The sequence below is a fragment of the Populus nigra genome, chromosome 1, assembly GCF_951802175.1.
Source record: "Populus nigra chromosome 1, ddPopNigr1.1, whole genome shotgun sequence".
NCBI lineage: Eukaryota > Viridiplantae > Streptophyta > Magnoliopsida > Malpighiales > Salicaceae > Populus > Populus nigra.
In genome coordinates, this window is record NC_084852.1 from 851,309 (window position 1) to 875,299 (window position 23,991).

A 23,991-nucleotide genomic window follows, 5' to 3' on the forward strand; every position below is an offset into this window, starting at 1 on the left:
TCTGAAGGTAAAAGAAGGAAACAAAATCAAAAAAGTTATTTGAATGGAGTCTCTAGAGAAGAAAAGAAATAGAAGGGTTGAAGGCTTAATTGTGTAGTAGAATGGCAAAGGAATGGGAGTAATATATAGGCCAAAATGATGCAGGAAACCAACATTTTTCACTTTCCAGGCAATTTTTAATGCTTCTAAAATTACAGATTACACCATTCAAATAAGGATGGAAATTTATTCTGAAAATCCAATGTTTATCGAAACTAAACTGATTTAAATGGGTGATTTTTTTTGAAAAAAATTATTACTTTACTTGATGAGTAATGAATAAAGTATGCATATTATCAAACCCGATTTGAAATTCAAAATATATACATTGTATTATATAAATATATGTGTAGAATATTTATATATTTTTTAATCCAATATAGTATATACATATCCTAATATAGATATAATACACACATATAAATAACATTTATCATTTTACTATATATATATATATATATATATATATATATAGTAAACCTGAATATCTAATTTTCTTATTTAATGTATAATAGATAGGATATAAATAAATAGAAACCTAACTTGTGGATCTCTATTTCCAACTCTACATTCAAATAATTCAAAGAAGGAATATAAAAATTTATAAGTGGTGGTAAACACACATATAAGAAAAATCGCTATCATGCAAAACAATTAAATTAATGTTAATGTTATTATAAATATGTTCTGAGTGCAATTTAAATCATAGCTACTTTAATTTTATTGAAAGTATATCATAATAAACAAATGAAAATTGAAATAAGAAGAGAACTATTAATCTCATGGGAAATAATGTTATAAATGTTTAAGGATTTAATGTAATCAAACAAATATTTTAGTTGATTTTATAATAATTTAAGTAAAATGAGTGAGACAACTACGATGTGATGTGTAAAAACCTAAAAATAATGAATATAATAACTATTCTAAAAAAATGTGTGGTAATGATTAGTAAAAACATATGGTAAAGCACTTAAGTTAATAATTTTTCTAAATTTCCAACTTAACAATAAATTTGGTACTCTTTTATTACCTATAATTTATTTAATTATAACACACATAAGTTATAAAATTAAACTAAATTTCATCAAATAACAAATAAAATCAATTTCTCTCAAATCGCAAACAAACCTTAACATACAAATCATATATTATACATTAAAATTATCTAGTAAAAAAAAGTAAAACTCTTAAATATAATTAAAGTCAACTACAAATGTTACAAAAAGGTTTGAGGATTACCAGAGTTTACATAATAAGAAGTGGATGTTTATCCACCCTTCCACTAACTTTTTAAGTGTGAAAACAAGTGACTCACTCTAAAATATTGATTAAGATGTGTATGATAATTTGCTTAGGATTGAATTCCTCCTCCTTAACTTCATCATCACGCTTTACTTCTTCATCTTCATCCTCTATTATACACAAAGAGTATAGTTTCTTGTTTTTCATTTATGTTCCGGCACAAACTTCTCATCATACCAAAAACACAATTTCTTGGCATCTAACTCCTTATTTCTTACAAATTTGGTAGATTTCATGGCTGGTTTTTTGGTTAGGAATGGGTAACATGCTATTGTAGAGGGGTTTTTGGTTGCTAATAGTTAATGAAGAGAGAACTTTGTAAGTTTGGGATAATGTTAGTGGGTTCTTCCATAGGCTATAATGTTTTCTTATAAGCGTGCTAGATTGTAAGCTTGTTTTAGCTCCTTATGTTCAAATTTTTTCACCAAAATTTTTATTCCCACCTTTGAACCCTCCTATAAAAAGACACTAAAGCTTGTGTCTCACTATTTTCAGCCCTATTTCACAATATATCAAAGTCTTTAATGTAACTCTCTAGATCTCTCATTTTGAGGATTTTTCTAACCCCCAAACTTGCAGCATATAGCTTTCATATATTCATCCCAAGTCTCTACTTGATTACCTTTACTTCTAATGAAGTTTTGGTGCCAATAAAAGGTCATTCCATAAGATAGTATGAGGCTAATTTAACCTCTACAGAATCAATAACCTCTTCTATATCAAAATACTGGTTGCACTTATATAACCATTTGTGTACATCATCACCATTAAAATTGAAGAAGTCTCGTTTGAGTTTGTGTACCTTGTAAGGGGAGTAGCTTCCTTCACAGGTCCATCATGATCTTGCAATGTATTCCAGTTGATTAAAGATTTGATAGTTCTTTATAGTACTAGTTTCACTACAAGATGGTTCTAACTTCTATAAAATAAAGCTTTGTTGGTAAGATAACCTACTGATAAGCTCCTTGAGCTCCCCAAACTTGGCTTCATGGATGGACTTAGTATCTCTCAATGTTAACCATATACCTCCAACAGTTTCATAACATGTTCATGCTTCTGTTAAGGTATAATCTATTTAAATTCATTTCGATAAGAGTTTAAGTTCGTATATTGATAATGAAACTTTTACGAGCTATATAACTCATATCTCTATGATTATAAATACTAAGGAATTTTTTTTTTATCATCATTTGCCCCAATATTTGAGACTCTAATATTAAGAATACTTGCTGAAAATGTAGAACTATATTCTGACTCAAAAGTCATACTTATGCATGTTGTTATGGAACCGTGATCCCTAAAACATTTTGAAAGTTAATTTTAGCCCTCACAATTAAAAGTTATGTATGTTGTTGCTATTTTATGGCTATTACAATATTTCTTGTATTACTACATTTGGAATAATATATAATGAATAAGGAATTATCCAAAGCAACTATTTTTGTGTCAACTTTTTAGAATTCATTCACAATTATTTGCATGATTTATATGCCAATGCTATAATTACTTAGTTATTAGCCAATTTACCTAATTGAGCTACTACTGATTATTTACTATGCTTTTTTATTCGAAGATTTTAGTTTAGATTCATTAATTGATTAGTAAGTTTAAGTTGTTCTGTATATTTAAAATCTGCAACTTATATTTCTATGGTTTTCTGATATATTCTTGAGTCCTCGTGTATTTTTAGATAAGATTGTGAGCTTTAACATTAGTAATGCCTATGAAAAACTATAAAACTATATTAGACTTTAAGGTTATAATATAATTTATACTATCTCTTTTTTTCCCCAAAAAATACTCATCTTTTTTGAATATGTGGGGAAATTAATACATGAAAGTGTTATAACACATTTTTTTCCAAAAAAAAAAGAAAAATAAACACTATTAAGGTATTGGATTTTTTTATTCATTAATTGAAATATTATTATATATTTTTTATTTTTTAAAATTTTACATACATTATTATAAAATCAACTAAAATGTTTGCTTGATTACATTACATCCTTAAGCATTTATAACATTATTACTCGTGAGATTAATTGATCTCTTCTTCTTCTTCTTTTTTTCTTTTTATATCATGGACATATTCTTGGATGCGATCAATTGGTGGATAACCACTCCTAAAAGTCAAACCATAGGGAGAGCCCATCAACTCAAGGCCCCGAGTTGATTGCATATTTACATGTGGGTTGAGAAATGCAAGAGACATGATTTGAACGAAGGATGTCCTCTCCCCCTAGTTGATTCTTTATCACTTGACTATTGTCAGCTGAGCTATTGACTCACTTTAATTGTTCTCTTCTTATCTCAATTTTCTTTTATTTACTATGATATACTTTAAAATGAGTTGAAGTAGCCATGATTTTAATTCCACAATGAACATTGGTTATTTATTATACTCTTAGATTCAAAGATATCACTACCAGAAATTCACTAAATAGCAACGGATTTACCGACAAAATATTTCTGTCGGTAATTTGAGGTCGAAATTACCGACGAACTATTTTCTATCCGTAATTCAGTCGGTAACTACCGACTGAATTACAGATGAAAAAGTTTCTGAATTAAAAAAAAGACGAGTAGGTAACGTGGAGGTTTCGGCGGGGTTATTTTTCCAGACGGATTCAAAAAGACAGCTTGTACAGTGACGTGACCGGTTCACCATTTAAAATGCCGACGGAATCACCGAGGGATTCGAAATGGCAAATCCGTACGGTGACGTGTTAATTTTTCCGTCAGAATCACCGACAGAAAATCCGCCGGTGAACCGTCGGAAAAAGTTAATATATGTCCTCTCTGCCGACCCTCTCCTCTTCTATTTCTCCTTCTTCTTCCTAATCCCAACTCTCCCCATCTGCAAACAACCAGCCCCCCTCCCCTCCAAACAAAAATCTCCCTTATCTCAGCACAACAAGTTATATTTTTTGAAGTTTTGTGGTCACAACATCCGTGTTCTAATTTACCGACGAATTTTATCAATTTTTGTAAGTAATTCTATCTTTTAAAATTTTAATATTTAATTAAATGTCAATTTTATTGTTTTTTAAGTATATGTATTTTGTTAGTAGATGTACATGTTTTATTATTATTTCTCAAACAAACTTATAGTATATGAATGTATAATTCTATACCTGTTATGGTTTGTTTTATATTTTGTAAGATTGTATTTGTTTGTAAATTGGTAAAACTTTATGGAACTACCGAATTACATGTTCTGTTTTGAAATAATGAATAGCTTGCTTAATGGGTCCGTTTAAAGTTTTATCAATGGTATTGCGGAGTGGTAATTTCTGTAAATTTATATATATTAATTTGTATGGACATTGATAAATGATAATGAATATTTAATATTTATGAGAAGTTATGATTGGTTTGTTGGACAATCTCGAGGTAAAGTAATATTTTTGCAAGTTTATTTACCTAACTTAATTAATTAATACATGATGTCATCATAATTTTATAGATGTTCGATATAAGTCATGGATGATCGTTCATGGATGTAACGAGATTCACCCCAAGGATTGCAGATGATTGATTATTGTAACGGGGTTTAGGGTTTTATTAATTTCGCAACATCTATTCCTAGAAATTTTATTGGAGGCGGTATTAGGTGTCCATGCAAGAAGTGTCAAAATAAAAAATATTTGCATCCAGATGTTGTAATGATGCATCTTCTACACAAAAGGTTTATGGAGAATTACCAGTGTTGATATGAATGGGAGAAACGGTGGTTGGGTCTACTTCTAGTGCTAGCAACGTGCATGAAGCGGCAAATGACAACACTAATCCTTACAGAAATATGGTTATGGAGGCAATGATTATGAATCGAGGTAATGTCAGTCAATGTCCAATTGTAGAAGAAGAACCTAATGCAGATGCAACTAGGTTTATTGATTTGTTGAAAGATTCCGACGAACTATTATGGGATGACTGCATGAACCACAATAAATTATCGGCCGTAGCACAGGTGTTCACCATCAAGTCAAATCACGGGTTGAGTGAGGCTGGGTATGACAAGATTATTGAATGAGTGAAAAGCATTTTACTTGAAGGGAACAGGCTGAAAAAGAACTTCTATGCTGCGAAGTCCATGATGAAACCCCTCGGTTTAGGATACTAGAAAATTGACATGTGCCCTAACTTCTGCATGTTATACTACCTTGAAAATGCTAAGATGACCGAGTGCATGACATGCAGGCATTCCCGTTACAAACCTAGAACTGGCAGGGAAAAGACTTTAGTGGCATATAAAAAACTTAGATACTTCCCGATCACACATAGACTGCAGAGGTTATTCATGTCACTAAGGACTGCTGAGCACATGACATGGCACCAAGCATATGATGCGGTTGATGGAGTGATGGTGCATCCTTCTGACGGCGAAGCGTGGAAACTCTTTAACAGTGTGCAACCTCACTTTTTAGCTGAATCAAGGAATGTGCATCTTGGGTTGTGTACAGACGGACTCAACCTATTTGGATCATTTGCTGCTCCTTATTCTTGTTGGCCGGTCATACTCATAGTTTATAACTTGCCACCAGGAATGTGTATTAGGCCGGAGTTCATGTTTTTATCTACTGTCATACCCGATCCAAGCAGCCCAGGGCGGAATATAGATGTTTGTCTTCGACCGTTGATTGATGAGTTGGCGCAGTTATGGTCCTCCAAAGCTTTGACTTATGATATATTGAGGAAAATTTTTTTTCTTATGAGGGCGGCTTTGATGTGGACTATCAGTGATTTTCCAGCTTATGGAATGCTTTCTGGTTGGAGCACGCATGGGAAACTCGCATGTCCATAATGCATGGAAAACAACAAGGCATTCACGCTAGCAAACGGAGGTAAAGCTTCTTTTTTTGATTGTCACCGTCGTTTCTTGCCACTTAATCACAGGTACAGAAAGAACAGAAAAGATTTCTTTGTTGGCAGAGTTGAAAAAGATGTTGCAACCCCGCGTCTTTCTGGTGAAGAATTGCATGATGTTGTATCAGAGTACAGTGACATTGTGTTTGGCCTTCAATCAGGTAAGCAAAAGTTTCCTGGTTTTGGTTTGACCCATAATTAGGTAAAGCGAATCATCTTTTGGGAGCTTCCTTATTGGAAGACCAATATGCTTCGCCATAATCTTAATGTCATGCACATCGAAAAGAACATGTTTGAGAACATTTTCAACACCGTCATGGATGTGAAGGGGAAGACAAAGGACAACATCAAGGCTAGATTGGATATAGCTTTATACTATAACCATAAAAATATGGAGTTGGTTTATGGTGAGTCACGGGTCGCAAAACCAAGAGCAAGCTTCGTGTTAAAGAAAAACACACAACTGTTAGTCTATAAATGGCTTAAAAGTGTGTTTTCCGGATGGATATGCATCGAACATATCAAGACTGGTTAATATAGAGGACTGCAGATTGTATGGAATAAAGAGTCATGACTGCCATGTGTTTATGCAAACACTCATCCCATTAGCTTTTCGTGATTTGTTGCCAAAGGGAATATGTGATGCACTCATGGAGATCAGTCATTTCTTCAGAGATATATGCTCCAGCAAGTTGAATGTTGAGCACATTGAGAGGCTTCAAACGAATATCGTCGAGACACTATGCAAATTTGAGATGATATTCCCTCCATCATTTTTTGACTCAATGGAGCATCTCCATATACATCTACCGTTTGGACAAAAGCTGGAGGACCGGTCCAATATAGATGGATGTACCCATTTGAATGGTTAGATATTACAGTTGCAATGTAATTCATATATAAAAGTATTTTCTATGTTTTTCTTAATTGAAAATACTTGATTAATTCAATGTAGGTACTTGTTTAATCTCAAGAAAAAGGTTAAGAACAAGGTGCATGTTGAGGCTTCGATATGTTAGGCCTATATTGTTGAGAAGATCTCAATATTTATCTCGTACTAATTCAAACCTCATCTGAGAACGAGAATCAATCGCGTTCCACGACACGATGATGGCGGTGAAGTGCCTTCCAGTGAGAACTTGTCAATATTCTCCAATACTGGACGACCCACACCTAAAAATGTCATAAGAGGAACATATTTGTCGGAAATAAAGTTCAAACAAGCACACAACTATGCTCTATTTAACTGTGATGAGCTGAGAGCTTTTATTCAGTAAGTTTATATATGTGTAATACTAATTAAATTAACTTTGTTAGTAATATACTGTTAATTATATATTGTAATATCATACACTCACTATCACTTGCAAGCAACATTGACAATATTTGCTCTCCAATAACTCACAAGTGACCGAATCCCAGCTCTTTCAATTACAAGATGAACAATTTACCACGTGGTTCAGAACACATGTAAGCACTATCACAAACTCATTCTAACTTGCAAAATTACTGTACGTATGCATGTCATTATGAGATTCTCGTTCATTTACTGTTTATTGATGTACATTACATACAAGGTTTATCAAATGGAAAGGAGTGCGTCTAAGTCATTGTCTTCACTAAGCCTGGGGCCTGAAAGAAAATGTAAGTGCTACAACGGGTATTTTGCTAATGGATATATTTTCCATACTGAAGAATACGGGCAAGGAAGAAAGACATACAACAATGGTATTTGTGTTAAGGGATCCACTAGTAGTGAGTTAGAAGTTGACTACTATGGTAGATTAGAAGAGGTCGTCGAACTGCAATATCATAACGAGCAGAATAAAGTGTTTTTATTCAAATGCTATTGGTATGACACGACTGACAGAGGAATCAGAGTTGATCCGCACTATGGTCTGGTTGAAATCAACTCAAAAGCTAGACTTCGCAACATAAACGATGTCTTTGTTTTTGCAAAGCAATGTCAAGAAGTTTATTACACATACACCTCTTCATTTAGAAAGGATCGATCAAGAGTGGATTGGTTGTTCGTTTTAAAAACGAAACCCCGGGGTCGTGTCGAGGTTGTTCAGGATGAGAACGAAGACACAAATATGCGAGATGAAGTCTTTCAAGTTAGTGAGTTGGTTGAACCATATTGAGTTGCTCCTTCGATTGAATTGGAAGAAAATTCAAATTTTCGTGTTTTCGATGATAGTGTTGTTGATGTTGACGCAGAGGAGTTGAATTTTGTTTTGAGCTTTACTGGACAAGTAAATGTTGATGAAGAAGATGATATCCATATTGAAGATTGCGATGAAGGTGATGACAATTCAATTGATGACGAAGAAGAAGAAAATTTTGACTAACTACCAAAATGAAGCCCTATGTAAAACCCTTTTTTTCATGTAATTTAGATTATGGATGATATATTTTGTAACACGAAATATTTATTACTTGAAATCATTACTTGAAATGCCACAATCATGAAATAATTACTTGAAATAATTATAGATCATGGATGATATATTTTGTAACACGAAATAATTACTTGAAATGCCACAATCACCGACGTCTATACCGACGGATACATATCCGTTGACCTTTCAAAGAGAGTTCGGAAAATAATTACTTGAAATTCCATAATCACCGATGTCCATATCGACGGATTAAGTCCGTCGACATTTCACAGAGAGTTCGAAAATAATTACTTGAAATGCCACAATCACCAACACCCATACCGACGTAATAAGTCCGTCGGCATTTCACAGAGAGTTCGGGAAATAATTACTTGTAATGCCACAATCACTGACGTCCATACCGACGGATATGTATCCATCGGTAAGTTGTCGGCGGGTCAATATTACCGACAAAATTACCGATGGATTGTGCGAATTCCAAAGGGGTGTGCATTAAATGCATCTCTGACTGCGTCATATTTCCGACAGAATTACCGACGGACCACGAAAAATATGGAGGGTCATTAAAAATTTTGATGCGAAATTCATAAAATACCGACAGATTTTTGACACTTTACCAACGAAATAAATTAAAATAACAATTAATTTTATATCCGTCGGTGAATCCGTCGATAAAACTGCCTTATAAGTTCCAGCGACCGCCCCTTCGATTTATTTTTTCTTCTCCTCAGTTTTTCACCTTAAATTTCGATTATTTTCCTCTCCGTTCTTCAAAGTTTTCACCTGCAATCTCTAGCAAGTTTTCTTGTGAATCTTCATTAGTTTAAAAGGTATGTGTTTCTTCTATTTCATTTTACTTTAAGGGTTTTTTTTGCTATTTTTTTTGTTATGTTTTTTGTTTTGGTGTATTTTTTGTAATGTAGATAAAGTATTGAATTCAACACATTATTAAAGTAAGCATATTTCATTCCTAAAGTCTATAGTTTGTTTTTGAATTTTTTGAATATTTTTTATTGTTGTATTGGCATAATTATTATTAGTTAATTTGTTGAATATTTATTATTAATGTTGAATTTATCTTAGAATTAGTAATTGAATATGTTGGAATAATTATTAATTTTACTCTATTATTGCATGATTTGTATTTAATTTTTTCCATTTATTTTGATTGTTATTCTAGAGTTTTTTTTTAATTTATTGTTTTGTTGTATTGGCATAATTATTGAATAATTTTTTGAATTGTAATTGTTAATGTTGAATTTACCTTAGTATTAGTAATTGAATATTTTGGAATAATTGTTAATTTTACTATATTATTGCATGATTTATGTTTAATTTTTTCCATTAATTTTAATTGTTAGTCTACAATTTTTATTTATTTATTGAAAATATTTTATTGTTGTATTGGCATAATTATTGAATAATTTGTTGAATTGTAATTCTTAATGTTGAATTTACCTTAGCATTAGTAATTGAATATGTTGGAATAATTAGTATAGATTGGGTTAATTGGTTGTGGCTTTTGTTAATATGTGCAGGTTTGTGGATTTGGGTAGTATCCAGTATAGGGGAGGTGTTGTCCAATTTTTTTTTAACATTTGAATTTAATTATATAATTATTTGTATAAAATTGTGTAGATGCGTAGAATAAAAACCAGAGGTGGTCGCTCACGTATGGTCACAGCTAGTTTGTCTAGCAGCGATGATGATATTTCCATAGGTACCTCTCAAGAAGAGGCACTTACACTACCTGCGCCGTCAACCGATGCTGTCTCTTCCAGCGCTACTTCACAGCATAGAGGCGGGGTGCCTTCGCAGCATAATCAATTTACCCGCAAGTACGAGGCACAGTGGAAGGACGACCTTTCAATGTAAGTTTGTTAAGGTTTTTTTTTTTTTTTAAAAATACAACATAATTTATGAAGTAATCACTATTTAATTTATTTCATTTATTTTTAGGTTCACAAACATTGAGGCCGCCCGAGTAATATCATCGGCGTTTAAATCATCAATGAAGATTCCATTGTTTCAATGGAGTCAGATATCCAAGCATCCTGAATGAATGCCTAAAATCAATGCATGGTTTGACAGGTTTCAGGTTGGTGTTAATTTATAATTTTCAGCTTATTTCTAATAAATTATTAATATAATTGTAAATAAATTATTATTTTTATTTAAACTTGTTTATTTATACACAGCACGAATTCTGCTGGGACAGTGAGCATAACACTGTTGTGAGGAGGGTGTGGGAAAATCACGCGGCAACTAAGTAAGATCGAAAACAATATAAGATTTTTTTTAGACAAAAATTTATGTTTTGAAATGTAATTTTTGGTTGCATGAAGTAGGTTGCGTGATTTTTGGTATGAAGCACAAAAAAGAGCAAAAAAAACCACGAGGGATAGGGGTTTCCGAGGCTGGAATGATGTTGCGGTTTGGAGGGATTCCAAACTGATATACATCCCGGAAGATATATGGCCGCACTATCTTGAGCACGTGATGTCTGAGCGGTTCACACGATGCTCATAGTCCGGTGCTGGCAACCGAAATTGGCCAATTCATGGCTCGGTGACAACGCACACTGGCAGCTCCGTTCCGTTTGCTGCACATGCAAAATGAATGGTAAGATTAATTTAAATGAAATATATCGTCAAATTAAGTTGTTGTTAATACATATTTTTTCATTATAGGCTGCATTTCTTGGACGTGAGCCGAGCCCGATGGAGTTGTTTGTGGAGACGCACATGCGAAGTCAAGACAGCCAAAAAGAGGCGCAACAGTTCGTTGACAACCGTGCTCAACATTTCGTGGTATGTTTGTTCAACCATTTTATTTTGTAAGTTATTATATTTATTGAATTGAATATGATGATTTTTTATTTTTATTTTCAGGAGACCTATAATAATCGGTTGAGGGAGAGATATAGGGACGATACTTTGACCTATCTGGAATTCGATCCGGATTTGTGAATGGAGGTTGGATTGTCAAGTAGACCCGATAAAAATCAGGTTTACGGCTCTCCAACACTACGGTCGACAACTCGCGGTCGGCCCGTAGTGTTTCAACCGTTGGGAGCTCCCAATCTAATGAGTTCGTGGCCTTGCAGCAACACACGGCTCAGCTCACCGAAAAATACGACCACCTATCAGCGGAGTACGCGCAACTCAAAGCGTCTCATGCAGAATAAAGAGTGGAGTCTGCACAACAAAAAGCGACTTATGAACAACTTCACGAATGGTCATGAACATGGCAACACAGAGTGGAACATGTGCGCCTAATCCTTTTTGGCCGTATAACCACCAACCTCATCCTCCAGGTTCTCCTCCTCCTCCTCCAGCTCCACCTATATATTAATTTGTAGTAAATATTATTTACCTTTAAAATTTCATTTAATATTTTTTTTGGAAACACATTCAGTTTGTAATGAATATTATTTAACTTTGACTTTTTTGTTTTTGATGTTTAATATAAATTTTATTTGCATAATTGGTTTTTAATAACCATTAATTTATATAATTTTATATTATATATTCTAAATAATTTTTTAAAAACAAATTTAGAAAAAACTATTACAAAGGGTTTTACTGACGGATTTAATCCGTCGATATTTGACAGTAGCACTCACCGATAGCTTTACTGACGGACTTAATCCATCGGCATTTGACAGTAGCTGCCACACTTACCGATGAATTTACATACAGATATATTCGATCAGTATCTCAAACACTCACCGACAAATGTACCGACGCTACGTATCCGTCGGTAAATCATGATATCACCGACGGACTAAAATCCGTCGGTATATTTCAAGTGGGAAACTTTTTTTTTAGCACGTAAATTTTGTCTGTAAAACCATCAGGAAATGATTTTTTTTTCCCGACCGATATAGCGATGGAATGAGGAATCACCGATGAAAGGAAAGCCGACGAACGTAATCCGTCGGTAAATAAATCACCGACAAAATGCTAATCACACACCGACGGAGTATGTCCGTTGGTTAAACTGTGAAATCTTGTAGTGTATGTTCAAATTCATTTGAATTTGTAAGTTTAAGTTTGTATGTGTTCTAAAGATTTTAGGAACTCTAACTTGTGTCTTTATAGTTTTTTCTACAATTAGTTGCATTATTATTTATTGATTATTTAATATGCTTTTAAATTTGAAGATATCTATTTAGATTGATTTTGATTAGTAAGGATGTATCTTGTTTTGTAGATTTTATAAATTATAACTTCTATCTTCATGGTTCTTGTTATAAATAGTTGCATTATTAATTAGCTATAAGCCAAGTTACTCGATTGAGCTAGTATTGATTATTTACCATACTCTTAGATTTCACAATGCTAGTTCAAGTTCATTTTGATTGATAAGTTTACGTGCAACTTGTTCTAAAGATTTTATGAACTAAAACTTATATCTTATAGTTCTTATTATACTTAGTTGCGTTATTGTTTATTGATAATTTAATATGCTTTTAGATTCGAAGATATCTCTTCAGATTCATTTTAATTAGTTAGTTTAAGTTTGTATTTGTTATGTAGATTTTATGAACCGTAACCAATATATTTATGGTTCTTGTTATAATTAGTTGTATTATTATTTAGCTACAAGCCAATTTACCTCATTAAGCCACTATTAATTATTTACCGCTTTTAGATTTAAAAATATCTATTTTGATTAGTAAGTTTAAGTGAGTATCTATTTTATAGATTTTATGAATTGGAACTTATATTTATATGGTTTTAATGGATTCTTGAGTCCTCGCGTGCCTCCTGATAAGTTTATAAGATTTTAATATTAAAGATGCTTAAGGATAATTGTAAAATTGCATTTGAATATTTAGGTCAAACAATCAATCAATCAAGTAAATTGGCTTAGTTATAACTAAATAATAACACAATTAATTATATCAAGAACCATAAAGATGTAAGTTATAATTTGTAAAATCTAAAGAATAAGATACAAACTTAAACTTATTAATCAAAATGAATATGAACAAATTAATATCTTCGAATCTAAAAACATGTTAAATAATCATTAAACAATAATACAACTAATTATAACAAGAACCAGAAATATACAAGTTATAGTTCTTAAAATATATACAATAGATACGAACTTAAACTTACTAATAAAAATGAATTTGAATCGATATCTTTTTACTCAAAAGTATAGTAAATAATCAGTAGTAGCTCAATCAGGTAAATTAGCTTGTAAATAAACAATAGCATAACTATTTATAACAAAAACCATAAAGATATAATTTACGATTCATAAAATCTATAGAACAAGATATCGACTTAAACTTACTAATTAAAATGAATATGAGCAAATATCTTTGAATCTAAGAATATTGTAAATAATTAGTAGTAGCTCAATAAAAAAAAAATTGGTTTATATCTAAATAATAATTAAACTAATGGCATATAGATCTTTCAAGAAAAGAATTTTTTACAAGAATTCCAAAAAACTAACACAAAATAGTTGCTTTTGAATATACCATATCCATTATTATTTCAAACGTAGTAATACAAGAAATATTATATGAGTTAGAAGGGCCAAAATTAAAACACATAGAACTAGGGGTCATAAATAAAATAACAATATTTTGGGAGGGACCTAATTAAAATAACCCTTCATACTTGACACAAGGATAAAATTTTCGACAATATTTTACTCCTAGTGCGGCTGTCTAATCCCACACTAGACTAAGGCTTCCTCACAATTTCAACTCGTGTTTAGCCTATCCACTAAGGTGTTTCACACACCCAAAGAACTTTCCCCGAAGCCTTTCAAGCAATAGACAAATGACAGCAATACAAGTCTTAAAATTCAGAATCGTAAACACAATTTACAGGAAAACACTCTCAACCTTTATTAACTTCGAAACAAAGGATGCACAAAACTATTTGTGTGTGCCATGCACAATTTTGCTTGCATGCTAAACATCATCAGTCCTCTTTTATCATAAGAGAACGTGAAAGTTACATATAAAACTATCACCCCTAGATAGATCTATATAATTGGATAGTTTGGACAAAACAGTAATTGCCAAAAAACTATCTCCAACCGCCCTGTTATAACTTCCCTTGGTTTGCCACCTCACAGACCTTCAAGCCAGTCAGCTGAGTCCTCTCTGCCAACCTAGTTGTGCTTCTACATGTTTTGGACAACCCTCTATCCAAGTATGAAGTCATGCCAACCATGATGCTGATGTTCGCATGCACCCGTTATGCACTGCTGCCGAATCTGCCTCTGCCTTTGCCCATGCATGCTACCGAGATCCCAGTAGTGTTCTCATTGGCGCGCCCTCGTGCCTAGAACTATGACAAACCACCCCACCTAAAAAGTCTGACGCTTTCGTCGGAATCGAAACAAGATAATCTTGCACCTTGTCCTCATACAAGTCAGTATCTTTCTCTCATGAAACCTCTTCATTTCTCACCCATTTCTCTAGAAATTCAGTCCTCTGGTTCTTTCTAGGACTAGAAATTTGTTAAAAGTCACATTTGAAAAAATATGAAGCTCCAATCAAACAAATTTAAAGAGTCCAGTGACCAATTTTAAATAATCCAAAGAGAAAAATAATTTTATTAGATGATTTTCAACTTTTCTTGCTTTTGGAATTTTATGGAGATGGTGGAGAATGATCTTCCATGTTCCCAATTAATTAGTGGTTTAGTTATACGCTTCAAGACATGCCCTAATGATTTTTTTAATTGATTTTATCTGCTCATAAGAGCATTTATTGTTTAAACAAACTCATAAAGGGATTAAATTCTAATTTTGCATGTTCATGGAAACAAATTATTTCATCTGGTGAAGTATTCTCTATATCTTTGTCCTATGAAGCACATAGATTGAAAATTTTACTTGGCTGTAAAGAGCATTTAATAAAAATTTAGCTATCTAAATCTTTTGAGCGTCTTACTACCAACGTATACCGTAGAAAATTCTGAATTTTCATATTTAACGTAGATGAAAATAATATATAAAAAAAGATAATAAACACAAAAAATACATAATTATACCAAAAAGTTCTTCATGATAGAAGTCTAATTTGATTTTGATTATTCAGTATATTTTTTATTTTTTGTCTAAAATTTAGTGAGATTAATTTTATTTTGTTTTCTTAACTTTAGTGAGATTAATTGACAAATACAATTCTACAATTGATTTGTAAGTATTCTGAAGAATAAAATCCCTTAAACTTATCTAGAGTGCAAGGTGACTCAAGAATCCATTAAAACCATATAAATATGTTACAATTGAGATTTAGAGCTTTTATATAGATTATATGAATGATTTAACAGATATTTTCATTGTCTAATAGGATAAATCTTTTAAAATTAAGCCTAGAAATTGTTGTTTGGCTTTTTTTTAGGTTTTTTTTTTATGTCATGTTATTTTTTTATATATTTTAGTATTCTGATTTTTTTTTCTAGTCTTTTTGTGCTTTAACCCTATTTTAATCTATCTTTTGTCTTTTTGTACTTACTGTCGTGACATCACTTATATATCTTGAGAACAAGGTGACTCAAGAAACCATATAAATGAGTTACAACTCAGTGAAGAATTCAAGGAAGAAATCTTTTTTTATTTTCTTCCATGACGTGATGTTTTTTTTTAAAAAAAATGCAAAAAAAAATAAATTTGATTTCAAAGCATGGATTAATTTCTGGGGAAAAAAACATATTACCAAATAAAAACATATCACTTAGCCCTGTTTCACTCTACAATGAAAATTGTTTGCCTTAGTTTTGGTCCTTTTTGAAGGATTGTAGAACGCTTCTATCCTTTGTGATCGATAGTATCATTAAGCATTACGAACTCACCATTTATATATAACGTACGTTCATGCTTCTATCGAGGACAAAACAATGTCAAAAATAGCTACTAGTCAAGGACAAAATAATGTCAACTTCTTCTTTAGGAATTTTTATGTGATTTTTCAAAAACATTACATAATTTATTTTGAAAAACTCTACTAAAAATTGCATTTTAATGATTGGTGCAATAAGAATTATTATAAAATATTATAAAATTTAAACACGTAAAATCAACTCATTCGCATGTGTCGGTATTAGATTTTAACGGGTCAAAATAATTTTTTTTCCTTTTAGAATGAGATCATGAATCTTTATTATAGATATGATGATAATACATAAAATCTGATTTCTTGTTTATCTTTTCTCTACAACGAGAAGACACAAGATATCTAGATTCTATTAATCTAGTAAACTAATGATAAAAGGCTTGACTAACAACATACTTAGAAGAAAACCCATGAACATAAAGCAATATTAAATCCATGGATTTAATTCCCCCCCACACGAATCACTGAACCACATCTCCGGAGATTTTCTGCTTTGGTGGAAGTTTTGGCTCAATATTCAGAGAGCTTGGCTTGCTTCAACATCTGAAAAAAGAGAAGAAAATGAATAAGAACATTGTGTAATTCATAAATTGAACTAGAAATTATTAGCGTGAGAGAATTACCCCGACATAAACAGAAAGTTTTTGCTTGAAATTGACATGTTCTGCCTTTAGTTTCTGGAGAGCTGCCTTGCCACTATAACATTTATGTAGAAATAATTTTAATATATTTTGGTTTTTACATGAAACATTAGCTATGGTATTTTAAAAGTTATAAAGAAATATAAATCTTACCTTTCCAAATCCCCTTCATGGAAAAGTTTTCTGAGTTTATTGTTCTCATCATTGATTTTTGAAGCGCCAATGCTACAAGAAATTTGTTATGATCATGAAATACCATATAAGAAGACAATATTTTGGCGATTCACTGTCAAATACATTTTCCCCTACCTAGCACTGCTACCCTTAAGTCGATACATCATTCTTTCCATGACGAGACGATCAACTGGGGTTGTCTCCCTAAACAGATTGACACAACAAAAAGGATAATCATCTGGGGTTGTCAGTAATATTGAAAGTAAAGAAAGAGAAGAAAACCGCAGAAACATGCACAGTACTCTACTCACAAAGCCTTCTCGATAGAAGCAATATATCTAGATGAATCCCTTAAAAACATGGTAAAAACATTTTCAATGAAGTCAGGATCATCTTCATTTTCAAGAGTCTCAAGATAACTCACTTGTCCTTGATCCAGAAGTCCCTGCAAGAACCAACATGCATGTTAGTGTAATCTTCGTGATTTGTGGACTTCATAAGAAGAAGAAAAAAACAGAAATGACTTTGAAGTTGTTCATTGGTGAAGAAAGACCTCGTCAAACAATGATTGCCTCATGATGCTAAGTTGTTGGCGCAAGGGAGTGCTAGCCATTCTGAAAGTAAAGAAAGGAACAAACTTAGAGAAACTCTTGAGTGGAGGGAGGCTCTAGGGAAGGGGGGAAAAAGGGTTGAAAGCTTAATTGTGCTGTAAAATGGCAAACCGACGGGACTATATATAGGCCAAGATTAAGCAAGAAACTGACATTTGTCACTAGACATGCAACAAATTACACCATTCAAAAATAAAATATACAGATTTGTAGTTGGTGGTAATCACATATATACCATAAATGGCTATCATACAAAAACAGCTGACATTGTTGTTATAGAACTATTTATTGAGCAATTTAGAAACTATCTATCTTTAACCATGATGAAAATAAATCATAAAAAATAGAGGAAAATGGAAATTAAAAGAGAAGAATCAATGCCACACACCATGATGTTGTAAATTCTTAAAGGCATAATGTAATTAAACAAGATTTGGGTTGATATTATGATAATGTAGTAGAAGAATTCAATGTCTTTAGCTTCTTATTTCTTGTTTGCACATACTTCACAAAATTCAATACCTTAGTGATGTTTTTTTTTTAAGATAAAACATAATCATCACACTTTCATGTATTTTCCCACAAATTCAATAAAGTGAATATTTTGACAAAAAATAAAATAATTACTTTCATAAGATTGACTGGCCTAAAGATTCAAATGTAGTTTTACACTTGTCCTTAACCATTTTTAATAAGTTACAATTCATAAAATCTACAAAAGAGATACGCACTTAAACCTAATGACCAAAATAAATCTAAATAGATATTTTTAAATCTAAGAGCAGTAAATAATCAATAGCAGATCAATCAGGTAAATTATCTTATAGCTAAATAATAACGCAACTAATTATAACAAGAATCATAAGGATATTGGTTACGATTCATAAAATATATAAATAAATATGAACTTAAATTTATTAATTACAATGAATATGAAGAGATATCTTTGAATATGAAAGTGTATTAAATTATCAATAAACAACAATGTAATTAATTATAATAAGAACTATAAGGATATAAGTTCTAGTTAATAAAATCTTTACAACAGATACGCACTTAAATGTACTAATTAAAATGAATCCGAACAGATATCTTCAAATATAAGAGCATATTAAATAATGAATAAACAATAATGCAACTGAATATAATAAGAAAAACAATAATATAAGTTGCATTTCAAATATACATAACTAATTTTTTAAAATCTAGAAATAGTCTAGTCAGGTAATCTGGCTTAATGCTAACCAATAATGCAACTAATTATAACAAGAACCATAAGGATGTAAGTTATACTTTATAAAATCTAAGTAACAAGATATGAACTTAAATTTATTAATGAAAATAAATATGAACAAATATCTTCCAATCTATAAGCATGTTAAATAATCTATAAACAATAATACAACTAACTTTTACTTGAACAAAAAATATGCAAGTTATAATTTCTAAAATCTATAATAGATGCGAACTTAAACTTACTAATGAAAATGAATCTAAATAGATATCTTCATATCCAAAAGTGAATAACCAATAGTAGCTCAATCAGGTAAATTGGCTTATAAATAAACAATAATGCAACTATTTATAGCCAAAACCATATTGGCTTATAAATAAACAATAATGCAACTATTTATAGCCAAAACCATAAAAATATAATTTACAGTTTATAAAATCTACAAAACAAGATACAAACTTAAACTTACTAATTAAAATGAATGTCGCACTCGACGTCGCAACGATCCTTCCCAGAGCGAGGAATGAATGTCAAGGTCTTTGTTTTGTGAAAAAGAGAGTCGCCACCTAGTATTATGGTTACTAGGAACCCTAACTGGTCTTTAGAGATTTTAAGGCAGGGGACTGGTTGTGTAAAGAAAAGGTTTTAACACCCCTAGTACGCCCTACCTAAGGTAAGCTGCTTGGTATTTGGTTTGCCTTATAATTGCTGTGGTGTTGATGTTTTCTAATCCCATCAATTTTCCTAGGGTAAGTTTGCTACAATGAACAAACTCGAGCTCAAAGTCTAAAAAGAAAGAACCCTTGGTCAATGTGGATCATACTTTGAATATGTCTATAATGTACAAAAGAGAACCAATGCAAATCTCTTGAAATCTGTGTTTGATTCATATTTTCACGGCTCGTAAATCGTGGAGCTAAAAATTAAAATGTCTCCAATTATAATCGAGGCTCCTTTCAAGGATGTGTGATGACTTATTATTCCTAGAAAAATATTTTGGATATTAACCGATTGGTTTTTTTATCCAAACATTAACAGTAAATAATAACAAGTTATTCCTAATGATATTTTGGATATTCACCCATTTAAGATTTCTTTATCCAAACATTAAAAGTGAATAATAGATGAATTCCTCAAAATAAAATTTTTATATTTTTGGAATATTGGCCAACACCCTTTGAAATTTACAAACATGTTGTAAAATTCAAAATGCAAGAAAATAATTTTTGTATTTAAGAAATCCATGCTAAAACACATTTTCTTTTAAACTTGGAATATTTGTTTTCTTAAAAAAAAAAAAGGTGTCATAACCCATTTTTGAGTCCCTACGTAAAAAAGAAAAAATTGAAAATAAATAAATAAATAAATAAACATAAATGAAATTTGACAGTATTTTATTGACTGATGAGAGTCTTGTTGATAGAAAAGTCCAAAATCAGATGTTTATGAACTCAATTAAATTTTATTGAAAGTTTAATTGAATTTATAGAGGGTTTGATTACAAGAAAAATTGATTTTGAAGTCAATTTAGGCTATAATTGGAAAAAATTAAATTTCAGGGGTCAAATTATAATTTTTGAGAGTTAATTTGGTTAAATTAAGGGTTTAATTGCACAAGTATTGAAGTTTGATGGCCAATTAGGGACTAAATTGAAGAAATCCGAAACCAATGACTAAACTGGAAAAGGCACGTAAATATGAGGGCTGTAATTAAAACCGAATCAAGGGCCAAATTGAAGAAATTAGAAGTTTATTGATCAATTGAGGGTCAAATTGCACTAATTCAAGACCAAAGACAAAAGACCAAAGTAAAAAAGGCGGCCAATGTTGCTACCCAATTTTTGACCCAGCTGGCATAGAGGTGTTCAAAGCCATTGAATTTGGACCAAAGATGAAAAACTAGCGGGAATGATTTGCAGGGTTCGTTGCATGTAGAACATTGGTTTATTCTGCAAGCAACGTAATTAATTACCCAGATTTTGGTTACCCTTGACCCGTTTCATATTGGGGCAGGTCGCGACCTAGCTGTTATGGGGTGATTCGCGACCTATTTAACTTTGGGGTCAGTCTTGACCCATGAGAGACCCATTTTCTCATGGGTCATGACTTGGTCCTTCTCCTCCCAGCTTCTGGCGGTTTAGATTCAGCCAAAGACCCTCAAATTGCCCTTGGGGCCGACCAAAACCCACTTCTTTGGGATTGGCAGGACTCATTTCTCCTTGGGTCAAGCTTCGACCCAAATGCCTTTGAGGCCAGATGAGACCCACTTCTTTGGGGTGGCAGGAGCTATTTCTTCTTGGGTCAAATCTCGGCTCAATTGCCTTTGGGTCTGGTCGAGACGCACTCCTTTTAAGATGGCAGGACCCATTTCTTTTTAGGTCGAGCCTCAGCCCAAATGCCTTTGGGTCCGGTCGAAACTCACTCCTTTTAGGGTGGCAAGACCCATTTCTCCTTGGGTCGAGCCTTGTCCCAATTGCCTTTGGGGCTAGCCAGGATCCCATTTCTTTTAGGTCTCGCCAGGGCCGGCTAGGAACCCTTTTTTTTTTAGGTTTGGCCATAGCTTGGCCCCTTTTTGGGGCCGGCCGATACCCCTCTTCTTTTGGGTCTGGCCACAGATTAGCCCCCCTTCTTTGAGCTAGGTCCAAAAATGGATAAAACAATGAATATGAGCACACATCTTCGAACCTAGGAACATTGTAAATAATTAATAGTAGCTCAATTAGACAAATTGGCTTGTATCTAAACAATAATAAAAGTGTGGTAAGTTCTTTTCTAAAAAGAAAAACAAAAGAAAAGGAAACACTATCAAGGTATTGAATTTTGTTAAATATGTGCAAACAACAAAGAAAAAAGGCATTGTTATTTGTTCATATTCATCAAGTAAATAACTTCAAGAGATTTTTATTAATTGAAATATTATTATTTATTATTTATTTTTAAAATTTTTTACATACATTATTATAAAATCAACTAAAATATTTTTTGATTACATTACATCCTTAAGCATTCATAACATCATTGCTCGTGAGATTAATTATTCTCTTCTTCTTTTCTTTTTATATCATGCATATACTCCTGATGCGATCAACGAGTGGATGACCACTCCTAAGAGTCAAACTATGAGGGAAAGCCCATCAACTCGAAGCCCCGAGTTGATCGCACACTTACATGTAGGTTGAGAAATGCAAGAGGCAAGATTTAAACTAAGGATGTCCTCTCCCCTAGTTAACTCCCTATCACTTGATTATTTCAGCTGAACTATTAACTCACTTTAATTGTTCTCTTCTTATCTAAATTTTATTTTATTTATTATGATATACATTAAAATGAGCTGAAGTAGCTAGGATTTAAATTGCACAATGAACATTGGTTATTTATTATACTCTTAGATTCAAAGATATGCTCAAGTTCATTTTGATTTGTAAGTTTAAGTTTGTATATGTTCTAAATATTTTAGAAACTCTAACTTGTGTCTTTATGTTTTTTTTCTGCAATTAGTTACATTATTGTTTATTGATTATTTAACATGCTTCTGGATTTGAAGATATTTATTTAGATTGATTTTGATTAGTGAGTATGTATCTTGTTTTGTAGATTTTATAAGCTATAACTTCTATCTTCATGGTCCTTGTTATAAATAATTGCATCATTATTTAGCTATATATGAGCCAATTTACTCGATTGAGCTACGTTTGATTATTTATCATGCTCTTAGATTTGACAATGCCAATTTAAGTTCATTTTGATAAGCAAGTTTACGTGTCAACCTGGTCTAAAGATTTTATGAACTAAAACTTGTATCTTATAGTTCTTATTATACTTAGTTGCGTTATTGTTTATTGATAATTTAATATGCTCTTATATTCAAGATATCTCTTCAGATTCATTTTAATTAGTTAGTTTATGTTTGTAGTTGTTATGTAGATTTTATGAATGGTAACCAATATATCTATGGTTCTTGTTATAATTAGTTGCATTATTATTTATTTATCTAGTTAATTTATCTCATTGAGCTACTATTAATTATTTATCGCTTTTAGATTTAAAAATATCCATTTAGACTAGTAAGTTTAAGTGGGTATTTTTTTTATTTTGTAGATTTTATGAATTGTAACTTATATTTATATAGTTTTAATGGATTCTAGAGTCCTCCCATGCCTCCGAAAAAGTTTATAAGATTTTAATATTAAAAATGCTTAAGGATAATTGTAGAATTACATTTTAATCTTTAAGTCAGTCAATCAATCAAGTAAATTGGCTTATAACTAAATAATAATATAGGTAATTATATCACCATAAAAATGTAAGTTATAATTTATAAAATCTATAAAGTAAGATACAAACTTAAACTTATTATTCAAAATGAATATGAAAAAATTAATATCTTCAGCTAACAAATACAACAAGTTTTTTCTTATGAATATAAAGATAAACCTTTTATGATAAAGACATTTTCTTTATCATGGGCATGGCTGCGGTTACACCTGTGTTTCCAGGCCAAAAGCATCAAATGATATGCTTTTAACTAGGGGTAATTGTTTTCAGTTTGGTTCGGTTTTTATCAAAAAAAGTAACCAAACCGAAATTTTAAAAAAAAACGAACCGAAACCAGTTCAAACCGACCGGTTTTTGTTTAGTTTGGTTTTTAGGACAAAAACCGGTTCAACCGGTTTGACTCGGTTTTTTCAGTTTGGCTCGGTTTTTTCTGGTTTGACTGGGTTTTTTGCCAGTTTGGCTTGGCTTTTTTTCCGATTTGGGTTCGGTTCGGTTTAGTTTTTTTAGTTTTAGGCTTATAAAATCGAAACCGAACCGGCCGGTTTTTTCAAAATTTTAATCGGTTTTT

General features: G+C 31.8%; 1 protein-coding gene across 1 annotated transcript; it reads right to left on the reverse strand.

Annotated features, from left to right (window-relative positions):
* Positions 1-16,998: 16,998 nt before the first annotated feature.
* Positions 16,999-17,916, reverse strand: LOC133670345 (pseudo histidine-containing phosphotransfer protein 2-like). Its single transcript, XM_062090828.1, has 6 exons — positions 17,857-17,916; positions 17,615-17,748; positions 17,439-17,507; positions 17,283-17,354; positions 17,112-17,184; positions 16,999-17,031 (listed from the first exon to the last, which is right to left on the reverse strand). The coding sequence occupies exons 1-6, from the start codon at positions 17,914-17,916 to the stop codon at positions 16,999-17,001; spliced, it is 441 nt and encodes a 146-aa protein (XP_061946812.1).
* Between the last annotated feature and the right edge of the window lie 6,075 nt (positions 17,917-23,991).